Source organism: Chenopodium album, chromosome 26 (genome assembly GCF_948465745.1).
Source record: "Chenopodium album chromosome 26, dcCheAlbu1.1, whole genome shotgun sequence".
NCBI classification, from domain to species: domain Eukaryota; kingdom Viridiplantae; phylum Streptophyta; class Magnoliopsida; order Caryophyllales; family Amaranthaceae; genus Chenopodium; species Chenopodium album.
This window is the reverse complement of record NC_137859.1, coordinates 33,629,063-33,642,246: the sequence shown is the minus strand read 5'-3', so window position 1 is coordinate 33,642,246 and position 13,184 is coordinate 33,629,063. Positions and strand designations below refer to the sequence as shown.

At 36.0% G+C, this 13,184-nt stretch overlaps 1 protein-coding gene across 1 annotated transcript; it reads left to right on the top strand.

The window, feature by feature from the left end:
• The first annotated feature begins 3,501 nt into the window (after positions 1–3,501).
• Positions 3,502–9,541, top strand: LOC145617839 (iron-sulfur assembly protein IscA-like 2, mitochondrial). Its single transcript, XM_081672592.1, has 4 exons — positions 3,502–3,763; positions 6,015–6,139; positions 6,378–6,486; positions 9,118–9,541. The coding sequence occupies exons 1-4, from the start codon at positions 3,584–3,586 to the stop codon at positions 9,181–9,183; spliced, it is 480 nt and encodes a 159-aa protein (XP_081528718.1). The 5' UTR covers positions 3,502–3,583; the 3' UTR covers positions 9,184–9,541.
• The last annotated feature ends 3,643 nt before the right edge of the window (positions 9,542–13,184 follow it).

Here is a 13,184-nt window from a genome sequence, read left to right as displayed (position 1 = left end):
CATCCATAGTTTGAGAGGGATCAGGGGCTCTGGCAAGTACAGCACCATCTTCATATGAACTACGAATTAAGGGCCTGTTCATATTTACTGAATTGAGCTGAACTGAACTGAACTGAACTGATTGGAGCTGAACTGAACTGAACTGAACTGATTGGAACTGAACTGAACTGAACTGAACTGAACTGAGCTGAAATGAATATTTTATGTGAGAGAGAAATTAAGAGCTGAACTGAACTGAACTGAACTGAACTGATTGGAACTGAACTGAACTGAACTGAACTGAACTGATTGGAGCTGAACTGAACTGAACTGAACTGAACTGAAATTAAGTAAATATGAACAGGCCCTAAAGGGCTGGCTGGAGATGACTCAGGGTGAGCTAAAGTAGCATCTTGGACACTAGTGTTGCGTTTGCGGCGCGTGTATACACGCATTGGTTGAGGTGCAGCTTGCTGCTCACGGGAAACACTCCCCCTGTCCACCACATTAGGGGCTACTGGAGGTGGAAAAACAGGCGGTACTTCTTGAGACGTCGTATGAGGTGCATATGAAGATAAGTCCCCAAAATCTAAATCTGCATAAACCTGATTGTGCTCAGCATGAGAAGGCTCTGTCGACTCATGAGCAAATGGAAATGTGTCCTCCAAAAATCGTACATCTCGAGACACAAAAATCTCATTTGTCTCCAAATCTAATACTTTCCACCCTTTTTGACCAAAAGGATATCCCAAGAAGACACACCTTCGACTACGGGAGCCAAACTTATCCTTTGTTCTCGGCTTGTTGTGAGCATAACATAAACAACCAAACACGCGAAGCAACTCTAAATTTGGAGGAGAGCCAAATAAAATTTCATATGGTGACTTCCCTTCGAGTACTTTTGTGGGCGTTCGATTAATGAGATGTACAGCGGCTTGAACACAGTTTTTGTCATAAACAATTATTGTTGTCCTTACCATACAGTTTTTCAAAAGCTGAAGAAGACTCCAGGAGAGTTATAATACGTTGCACTTGTTCACTAGTGAAACCAGGAGGTGTAGCAATGTTGTTGGCTTGATGAAAGCCATTGTTGGGGTCTGTATCACCATCATGTTGCTGGTTCGTTGCTCTGGCAGCATTAGCTGCTGCTGGTACCTGCTGTCCACGTCCTCCTGAAGCTCCCCCTCGACCACGACCACCACGACTACCACCACGCCCACGCCCCCTTGGAGGAAAACCAATTCGCTGATAACATTTTTCATAAACATGACCTGTGCGCCCACAATGAGAGCATGTTGAAGGCGATGAGCTGGTGGGGTTGGGCTGCAAACTGGATGAATTTTGGGAAGCTTGAACTGCAAAACTAACAGCCTGAGATTTATCATCACGGTCCCTTATAATACTTCGATGTCGTTCTTCCTGTGTTGCTAAAGAGAATGCCTTATTAAGTGCGGGAAACGGCTCCATACTCAAGATTTGGGTGCGAAGAGCTCCATAGAGGTCATCGTCCAAACCCAAAACAAAATCATGAGTCTTTTCCCGTTCAACACGAGCTCGTAGTTTAGCAGCAGCATCACAAGTACAACCACAAGTCAAATCCTCCGAACCATACAACTCGTCCCACAATGCCTTGAACTTGTTATAATATGACACTACACTCATGCTGTTTTGACGGAGTAAGTGGTACTGGGACTTGAGTTGATTACGACGAGGGTCGTTATTAACTGAATAACGTTCTTTTAAATCCAACGACATCTCTTTAGCAATTTTATGACCAGCAACACTAGGTTGTATAGACTCATCAACCGAATTGAACAACCAAGAACATATAGTAGAATTATTAGATTTCCAAGCAACAAATTCAGCACTTTTCTCATCTGTTGGTTTCTCAAAGTCATCACTAATAAAACCATACTTATTACGCCCTTCTAAATCATTAACCACAACCTTTTCCCAAACATTATAATTTTCGCCCCTTAACAAATACTAGTTTCCTAAAATAACCAAATACCCAATCAAGCATCCATTGGCTCTGATACCATGAAGGAAATTTAGAAATTAGGTCAATGACTTGCCTTGATAGCAGAAGCGTTTTTACCTTATATACAAAATTATGGCCTTGGGCCCTAAGTAAAATGCTAAAAATAAGGAAAATAAACTACTGACTATAGGAAGCCCATAATAAGTTTCCCAGACCAAGTAAAAAACAAAAACAAATACTTGTTTCCTAAAATAACCAAATACCCAATAGAATTTCCTCATAGAAATCAAAACTGGCAGACCAAGTTATTATTGTATGCATAACAAACAAACTTAGTAAAAAAACATAAGGCATAATATATGTAGTATATAAATATATAAAAACGAACTACTACGTATATGCAAGTAGTGGTGTACAGAAGGCATAACAAACAAACTTAATCTAGGCTAGAAAATAGGAAAAAACAATTTGACTTGATGGAAGTCATATTGACTTGATAAGTATGAAAAGCAAAAGCAGCCAAAATATCTTCAACAAAGTATTGTTGAATTGCCGTTCAAAAAAAAAAAGTATTGTTGAATTAGATAAATATGTGTGTCAAAAAAAAAAAAAATATGACTTAGTAAAAAAACATGACATAGATTAATCAAATTTCTAATACAATCCAACAATTTTTATTGAATAATCCAAGAATAAACAATTTTGGTACCCTAATACTTGACGACTCATTTGCAAAGGAGTGGTCCACCGAGCATTGTTCCTGATGTGATATTAGACGAGGATGTAATTAGCACAACTTTAATGCCTTTGCAAGCAATCTTGAAACGATCTATACCAGTTTCTTGTTGGTCCCTAATGCTCTGATAACCCTGCTATTTTTAAAGTGAACTCCAACCGGAAGTTTTGTTCCTTATTTGTAAAATTCTCAATCGCCATCCCAATTTGCATCTTTTTCTTCTGGTTATGACTCTTTTCGTAAAAAGTATCAAGTGTAATCGAGGAGAGGACAGATTCATCATTGTTGTAAGCAAGTAATACCATGAATGAGTCCAACAATATTGGTTGCTTGTTAACTAGGGAAAGGGTTACATTGAAATCCAAACCTACACTATCATTATTATTCGAAATCATCATAGTTGATGATTTCACCTCAAGAGAATCAACCTCAAATCTAAATTCAGGGCCCGATAACTTTGCATCAAGGAAAAAGATAAGGGAAAAAAATCCCGTAACTAGAAAACCTACAAAAAGCATTAATAATATGCATATAAGAAAATGCGTCTTATTTTGGACTGTTAAATCCATCTTAGTATTTGATTCTTCATCCATCACCATGATGAAGCGAAGGTAAACAATACGTATCTAATTACTATGTATAAAAATTAAAACAAAGAGTATGTACATCATATATTTGTAGGCATAACCTTGTGATACAATCCTACTCCTAACGAGTTAGGGACTTGCCAAATATACAACTTAACCCACGTTAATCCTAATCCGGTCCCGACTCGAACACCCGAATTAACAGCTCTACACGGGAAGCAGGCGTTGGGGGTTTATATTTAATACAGCGAAAGAAATCGAGAGGGAAGAAGACAGAAGAGGAACGAACTCAAGAGAGGCATGGCGACAAGATCAATATTAGCTCGATTTTCTTCAAATTTCGCACTTCGAATCCGCCATAATCACAGAATTCTCACCTCGAATTTCAATTCATTTTCTTCATCTACTTCTGCTGCTGCTGTTTCGGATTCTTCTTCTTCGCCTCAAGATGACATTCATATTACTGATAATTGTGTTCGAGTAATCTCTCTCTCCTCAATTTTTCTCTGGTTGTTGTTGCAATTTATATCTTCAATTATTATTTTCAATTTTTTTTTGCTTGATTATAGTATTTAATTCTCTTTTATTTTGTGGTAATTGAATAACTATAGAGTAATTCGATTAAAAGTAGTACTCGTATGAAATTGGAATTCTAAATTTCTGCTTTGAATTGCGAGAATTTTTATCTTTTTATATATACGCTATGTGATGAATATTATACATCCTAAGTTTAATCTTTATCGATTGGTGAAATTACCATTTGGTTAGTGGAGACCTGTGTTAAGGATGTGTTGATTGTCAAATAAGTTGGCATTGAATTAGGGTTTTGAAATGTTTGAAACTGTAGAATCTTTGACCGCATTCGGGACCTCTGATTTTGTAGTTATTTCTATGGAAATTTATGTGTGGATTTTGTTGGGAAATTTTGAATATGTAAACTTTTTATGTTGGGATTGGATTTTGGAGGTAAGGTTAAGATGATAACAAAAACTCTTTTTAAGGGTATCTAGTCAATGAAGTAGATAATCAAGCTAACCGCATAGTTTGTGTGGGAAAAATAAAATTGTTACTTGGTGAAAGGTGAGGATGGAGGTGTGTAGTGGCGCTCATAAAGGATTTATCTTGTGTTAATACAGGTTTTCAATGGTATATAATTAAATTTTGATCGCACAATATATATTTTGACCTTGCTAGAGATATAAACAAATTTTAGGATTTGTGGAAGAGTAAAAGAGAATTTCTTTATTTATAATGGACTTCACCTAGGTCATGTGTTATGTCTTTTCCTATTCAGAAGTTTTAGATGAAATAACATGGTCTATCTAGGATGGCATTTCGTAGTGCATGTCACTTGCGGATGATATCAAATTGGTGGATGAGATTATATTCTGATTAGAATTAAGGTAAATGCTAAGCTGTAGTAATTGAAGCTAAGGTTGGAGTAAAACCAAGTACATGGAGTGCAAAGTATTGGAGAAAGCTAAGGGAGGACATGGTATTTTTAGATGGTTAAGTTCTACCCCTAAGCAAGTTTAAGTGCCTTGGGTCCATTTTAAAAATAAATTAATATATTGAGAGCCGCATCTGCAAGTCTGCAACCGTAGTTTACTTGTGAGGCTAATTTGGAAAATTGTATAGGACAATTCAACTAGCGTTATATGGTAGAAATGTTAAACTAAGAAAAGATAAAATAGATGCGTATGTTGAGAATAAAAGATAGATGTGAGCATAACATAGATGCATAGTTTGAAAATTGAGATGGACGTGTAAGAACACCTGATGGTAGTTTCCAGGATGAAGATATTTAGAGTATGGTTGGAGTTGTAGATATTGAGGATATGCTAAGGGAAAACCAATAGAGCTTTTGTATTGAATGGCTAATTTCAGCAATTTTAGGGCATTGTGTGGTACTCTGATGGACAGTTTGTGAGCTTCTGAAACTAAGTGACCTGAACTCCTGAAGTGGGGTTTTCTTTAGCTAGATATACTTGCATCTTTTTATTTTATTTCTATATTATTTATCTTTTTGTTCTGGGTTTGCTTCTTCTAAAATGAGGAATGGTAAGAGGCTATTTTTTAGCTGACTAGTGATTAGTCTCTGTATGTAAAGAGATTAATTTTGAACCTTCTATCTGTGCATCCCCTTTCCTCCACCACCCCCCCCCCCCCAAAAAAAAAAAAAATGTGTGTTTGGAAATACATATGAATTGATTAAGAATATTTGATGCATATAATCACTGATTTGTTATTTGCTAAACCAGTTATTAGATGAGTGAGGAAAAACAATTTCAAAATTAGACAATCTCATTACCTTTGTACGGACAAAATGAGCCAAAGTTAAGTCCCCATTGCTCATCATGACTTGAAGCGGAGTGAAAAGAACAATTCTTTTTCACATTGAGTGCCCCTACTTCTCAAATTATCATATGCTTATTAGCTCCAATTTCCCAACAGTGCATAACATATATACTCAAAATTTGGATCTCTTGAACCTGCAGAGACAGCCTTTCCTGATAGTTGGTAAGTAGGAACAGAAATGTCTATGGATCAATTTTCTTCAGGGAAGAGGAGCTTTGTCTTGTTGTGAAGTACCATTTCAGAGTTGAGACTCTGTATCATTGGATTGCTAGGTTAAACTATGGGTCGTGCATAGTTGTCACAGTATGTTTAATTGCAGGGTACTATGTTCTTTTATGAATATTTTGATTGACTTAAGGGTGATGCATTTCAGAGGATGAAAGAATTGCAATCTAGTGAAAATGGAAAAAAGATGCTTCGGCTTAGTGTAGAAGCTGGTGGATGTTCTGGTTTTCAATATGCTTTTGCGCTGGATGATAACAAAAACAATGATGACAGGTACTGGGGTATTTCTTCATTTGGGTTTTTGGTTGCATGAGGTTGCTTCTTTTTTTTTTTTTTTTTTTTTTTTGTCATTCTCATTTAAAACTTGTTTGTTAAGTGGTTTTCCATGTGATTAGCTTTGTTTTATATCTTTCATGCGTGTGATTTCTCTATGGATTTGTTAATTAGAAGTTTATTTATTGTTTTGTTGTGTAAGCGGCTGAGTATTACAATGTTCAATTTGATTTTGTAGAATTTTCGAGAAGGATGGTGTCAAGTTGGTGATCGATAAAATTTCTTATGATTTTGTTAAAGGTTCAAGTATTGATTATGTCGAGGAGCTTATCCGTTCAGCTTTCCAGGTCAGTCGTCTTTCCTTGAGAAGTTTGGTACAAAGTATATCATATGTGGTATTGATGTATAGTGAATTCATGAACTATAGATGCTCTCACTAGCTTAAACTCCCAGTAATGTCAAGTTTTTTTTTTTTATCCTTCCTATGTAAAATGTAATTTAATTTGACTAGAAATCACTTTTACTTGCTAAAAATTGGTAAGTATTGTTGCTGCAATAGTGTGGTTCATTGTTGATATCCTTCAAACCTCATAAGAAGTAGGGATGTCAATGGGGCGGGGCGGGACGGGGCGGATGTTGGCATTCCCATCCCCATCCCCACCTAACATTTTCATCCCCATCTCCATCCCCGCGGCGGGTCTAATATTCATCCCCATCCCCGCCCCGGCGGGTACAGCTCCAAAACCATCCCCGCCCCACCCCCCACTTAGATATCCATCCCCGCCTAATCCCCACCAAATACCCGCCTAATCCCCACCCAAGACCCACCAAATTTCCGTGTCTCAAATACACAATCCTACATTCCTACATAATTAATACGGATTATAATATTAAATAAAGAAATTATTTATATTACATACATTTTTGTTTATAATATAAGTGTGGTACAAAATATTATAATTAATATTTATTTCACGTAATTATTTTATAAAATAATATAAAAGTATATAGATGTGGGTATGAGGTGGGGATGGGGCGGGTACGAAGTGGGGTGGGTGGGGCGGGGCGGGGATGGGGCGGGTACAACTTAAAATCCACCCTGCCCCATCACCCATGGCGGGTATCGTTTTCATCCCCATCCTCGCCCCACCACCCGCCAAACCGAGACCCATCCCCGCCCCACTGGGGCGGGGATGGGGCGGGTCTCCTACTTGACCCGCCCCACTGACATCCCTAATAAGAAGAAAAGCTCGGAACTTTGCAATTTTTACTAGAGGGTAAAGAATGGGCCTTGTTTACCCTAGTAAGGGGTGAAAGAATGGGCCCTACTCAGGGTAAAGGAGAAAGTGAAACAAGGGTTAGAACTAGGAATGCTTATGTGGATTACTATTGATTCATAAGACAAACCTTTTCACTATAAGAAATAAATAATGACTAAAGCTTTACAAAAAGAAATTCACAGATATTGTTGCTTGAATTCATGTTAAATTATAACTTTGTTATGAGTTAGGGCTTATTTGATTATGGTTTTGCTTTTAATGTAACTGTTATTCTGGCTTATATTGTTTTTGAGGCCTAAGGACATAACCTATGATTACAAAGTGTTGTTTGACATAAGGTTGTAGACTTATATAACCCTATATATTGCTAATGGTTGGATCCACGGTGAGTTTGGGTGTGTTAGCTTATTATTATGTTGGATGATACATATCCCCTCCTTTTCCTGTTTCGTGGCTACAAAAGTTGATGTGTATTGCTAATATGCTTACAATTTACTTTGTTGTCTTATGCTGATTGTAATCCATTTTCTTTACATTGTATGTTTAGACTGAATGGTGTGAGGGAAAGTTAAGTCAGAAAAGATATTATTATTTGTTATAAACTAATTGTTATCAGTGAATACTATCATTAGAGGACATCCCATAAAATTGTGTATTTTTTGTGAGGTGGAAGGACTGAGAATATATTATATTTAACATCTCAAGTCGTATTTACTTCAAAGTGTTAAATGATTAATGACTACTGTTTATTATTAATCCAATATTCCAATCCTAAGACTACATTGCATACTGTACAATTTGTTAAGATACTCATATTCAATGTAAAGGTTGCAGAACAATCTAAATTCACATCTCAATTTAGATGTCTCAAGCCATAATTTTTGTCCTTATTCTTTTGAAAAAGACATTTTGCTCTTTACTTTTCCCTGCTTCTTTTCTCATTGGTGCTTCTTGTAATTCTATTGCTTTCTATTGAGACATTTGATTGAGTTGGAGGATTGTTATTATTGTATGCAAACCAAGTGAGGTTCTGTTTGTTTGAAGCTGTATGATTCACCTCCTGTCAATTCTGCCATGTGATGATGCAGTAAAACTATTTTTAACAAGGCCAAATCTGTTGAATGATGGGAGTTTTAGGATTGATTAGCAGTATCAGTTTCACTTGATTTTTATCTGAATATTGATCTCTGTTGCTCACTGAATTTATTAATAATTGAGATTAAAGAAGAAACTAAATCTCACTGTGTCCCATACTTACTCTTGCCTCTATTTTCTAAAAAGATGCTCATATCTTGCAATTCCTGTTGGTGGAAAAGTACTGCATTACTGCTCTGTACTATCCCATCTTGAAATTCGTTTGCATGCTGCTAGCTTAATCATGGATTCATAGAATGAGATTGTAGGGTTTTCAGGAATTATGAGAATTCTGATTTTGAAGTAACATCCTCAGTAATTTGTAAATGTCTTCTAGAGGTCTAAGATAACATTTCCTTGACTAAATCATCTTTGGTAAAATTTCATGTCCTGGTAGGCTAAGTTCCTCGGCTGTCCCCCCTATATGAATATATGAGGTTGGCGGAGATTTATTTTGCTGTTATTTGTGTGCCTGTCATGCCTGTTTGTGGATATTTTTTCTGCTCCTTGGCCCTGTTTTTGATGTATTAATTAGCTAAATGCCTGAGTGTGTTCAACATGCAGGTCGTTGAAAATCCAAGCGCTGTAGGTGGATGCAGTTGTAAAAGTTCATTCATGGTGAAGCAGTAGTTCAAACTTCATATAGTATACTTACATGTGGTCATGTAAAATTCCGATTCTTTTTGGCTCAGCTACAAACATTTATGAATCCTTAATACTGATAAGCTTATCATTGGGTTGAAATTAATGCCCACTATCACGATGTAACTTAGACTGTAATGCAAGTTGAATAGTTAATGTCGAGGATTATTCCCACTGCTATCGACTGTTGCTTCCTTTTGTATTTATATATTCATGTGATAGCAAAGCTTTGATGAATATAAACCTCTTATTTGTATTTTTTATTTTTTTGGTGAACGATTTGTATTGTATGTAACATCTCTGAAATAAGTAAATTTTACTAAGTGGTCATACGTTATTTTTGTAATATGCTGAACCATGCTCCTTATACTTTTGGTCGAAATATTTTTGTTGTTTGCATGATAAACTGAAAAGCTAGGCCTGTTGATACTCAACAGCAAAGGTGGCCAGAAAACCGAGAATGAATAGCAAACTTCATGCCATCAATACCAAACTACTATGATTCGACTTTTCACAAGTAAACATATAGATTGTCAAATTTTCAAGAATATGACAATACCATACCAATCTGTCCATACTACACTCCCAGATTTTCTATTTGTGCAACATCATTTATATTCGCATATAACATCAGATAACTGATTTTAAGTTGGTGACAAGTTCTAAGAGAAAAAGAAGAGGGGATATTGGACGTATAATTGAGATTATCTCAAGAAATACTGTATTATATAAAACCATCAGCCAAAGAAAAGGAGAGAGTAACCTGGGAATTAGGAACAGAGGTTCACATCAGTTGAAGTATATGCTAGTACATGAAAATATTCAAATTTCCCATTATATTAAGTTGCAATCCGAACCATCGACTAGCTTTGGTTGGTCAAAATCAACATTGAAACCATGTTCATTATTACAAAATCAATACAGCCAACTGGCTTTTCAATATCTCATCTAAATTCCAAAATGCAACAAACTTCCAAAAGGTGTGACACCAGAGAAATGAAAGATCAGTTATTCTGATTGTCTTTGACCAAGCACAGAGATGTCTTCATATCGTTTCTGCATATTAGCAAAAGGAATTAAAAATCAGCTCCAGGAAAACAAAAATCTACAGGAAATATTGGGGGGGGGGGGATTTTGAGCAAATTGACTTCTTCCCATCTTAAGTAGGCAAGAGCAATTTGCATTTAATAATCAAGAAAACATAGAAACTTAAGGCACTAATGCTATGGCACATAGAGACTCTAGGTATACAAGTTTCACAAGAATATGTATACAAGTATATACTACAAACTGGCCTACTAGCCTTAATTGATAAAAGAATAATATTTCGGTTCAAGCCAATAACTATGCGAATATTAGGTTTCAAACTTCCTTGAGTATACTTCAGCATCCTCATGGATCTCTATAACCATCCTTCGCTCACAATTGAAGAGCAAGTTATATACAAGTATAGCCACTGCACCAGGGTAATGCCAGAAATTCTTGATACCAAGATGATTTTGCTTTATTGACAGATAGATGTCATAAATCCACAATAGCCCCTACTCATTTGGCTAAAGTCAGCAACAACATTATCCCTCATTCAAGAAACAATAAACTAATTTGTAGTAGAAACCCATCACAAGTTCACAATCCCCATCTTAAAACCACTAGAAGTAACAATGTCTATAAAACTGTCTGGTTGACCTAAGGGAGGCATACTGAATTTATAAAACTTCACATACAGATATGAAAGAAAAGGTGTCATCAGAAAGTCCAGTTTTCATGTATCTGAATTGCATAGTTTTCATTCCTATTCCTCTCTGACAAAGAATGCTTCACAGGTTCACACTTACAGAAAATCAAAATTCTATGCCTTCCTGTTGACAACCCTCATGCCAACCTCTCACCCCCAATAGAATGAAGAGCAAAATGGCACATTGACATAAAGTGATATATTCAAGAAACCTAATATTAAATTACAACACTCTAAATCTGAAACCAAGTATCATACAATTAACATCTACTCCCTCCGTCCCCTTTTGATAGTCCCTTATGGGCAAATTTTAGTCCCAAAATGTTCACCCCATTTGCTTTTTCCAATAACCATTAATATTAATTTTTTACCAAAATTCCCTCCAATTTGCAACAATACTTGTGCAAATTTAAATTTCCCATGTAAATTTTGTTTTCTAATGTACTTTTATTACTTTCTCTCTCTATTTTTTTGCATACCCAATGCTAATTTACTTTTTCAATGTACTTTAACTATTCTTATTTGTGTTTATTAATTCCCGTGAAAAATGCCCATAAGGGACTATCAAAAGGGGACGGAGGGAGTATTTAATAGACAAGCAACAGTACTAATACAGTTCCAGTATCAGTCAAATCATACCCATGATTTTTTTAATTACACAATAATATAGAAAATAAAATGAAACCATGATTATTAGATTATAACAATCCCCAACAAATTTCAATCCAATCAAACTCCCACCTCTCATCACCAAGTTACAACTACGTTAGCCCATTTAATCTAGACTATGATCCAAACATGGGATATTAGTGTCAGCCCTGTCAGGTTAGGGCATATATTTTAGCTTAGACAAATCAAGGCTGATAATGCAGGGATACTGTTCTTAAATTGGAAAAGGGAACGAGGACATGGCATAAACGGAACGAATTCCTGTTTTTAAAGGACTTTTAGCAAGATTTCCAACGTCATCACACACTAAATTTATTGTTAATTCGTCTTGAAAACTTATCTCAAACCCATCTGTAAGCACATTTCCTGCGCAATATTCTTTTCCTACCTTCTCTTTTCACATTTTCTTCTAAAATTATGTGATTCAAGATAACTGAAGCGTCTAGGTGAGCATTAATGTGTCAATTAGGATTACACACCCTAGTCAGAGTGTCAAGTTCATCATCAGTATGGAAAACAAAATGGAAAGTCGAAGTGACTGCTAAATAGCACCAGACGTCACCAATCTCACCACAAACAACAAAAACATACAAAAGTTAACCTGCCCCACACTAAAAGGTCAAATCCTTTTTAGTGAATCTAACATCCTTCTTTTCTCTCAAAATCACAAGTACGACAAAAATCTATATGGGTCTTAAGGCATACCGCATATACAAATAAAGCTACAGAAGACACTATCTGCATGTTACTAGCAATAGCATGTGTTCCCAATTCTTTTCACTCTTTCCCCATCACACTTTATGCCAATACTACTCAGACCAAAACGTAAGATAATTTCAGATATCAAGCACTTATATCACCTATCTAGATTATTCTTCTTGAATGTTAGTTGATCACAGGTCAACAAGAGGCAAATGATATTAGATAACACTAGAAAGAAAAGGAACAGATATCCTTTTGCAGAGTATGTACTGGGATCAAAAACGACAAAGGAAAGCACACTTAAAAAAGTAAAAGCATCAAGGTGATGGGGCTCAGAGGAAAAACTTAGTAGTTAGTACAGCAATACATTCTTAATCAGCCAAATAAAAAAACCTAACTGATTTTCTCCCTCGTTAAATTATAGATACTCCAGGGGGGGAAATCAGAGCAGTAAAAGGAATAACTATGGAGAGTACAACTCACATATTCATCTAATGTATTTCACAGCTGATGATTTGTCACTTTTTTTGCACTGACATTACATGTATTTCTAATTGATGTGGTATGTCAAGGTTTGCAGTAAACATAGATGCAAAATCTAAATAAATCAGCATAAAAGAACATAGAACTTGACAAACAAGCATGAGATAGATAACATACCCCCTGGTTGTTGTACTCCCATAGTTTATGAACTCCATAGTCTACAGCCTGCAATACCATGATGCTTAATCACAAATACTTTCGATACAACACATTTTATCATCAACAATGACACATGGAAGTGGGAAAGGTTCCAAAAGGTCAACAAATGCACAACATCATTAACCAAGATACATCAAATTACAAGAATTGCATTCCTAAGGGGTGGAGCGAAGTGATTATG

Excerpts from the sequence above, each read along its gene's own strand:
- LOC145617839 (XM_081672592.1), top strand. The coding sequence starts at position 3,584 with ATGGCGACAAGATCAATATTAGCTCGATTTTCTTCAAATTTCGCACTT. Across the intron at positions 3,764-6,014 it reads TTACTGATAATTGTGTTCGA|AGGATGAAAGAATTGCAATC; the intron begins GTAATCTCTCTC and ends GATGCATTTCAG. Across the intron at positions 6,487-9,117 it reads TTATCCGTTCAGCTTTCCAG|GTCGTTGAAAATCCAAGCGC; the intron begins GTCAGTCGTCTT and ends TTCAACATGCAG.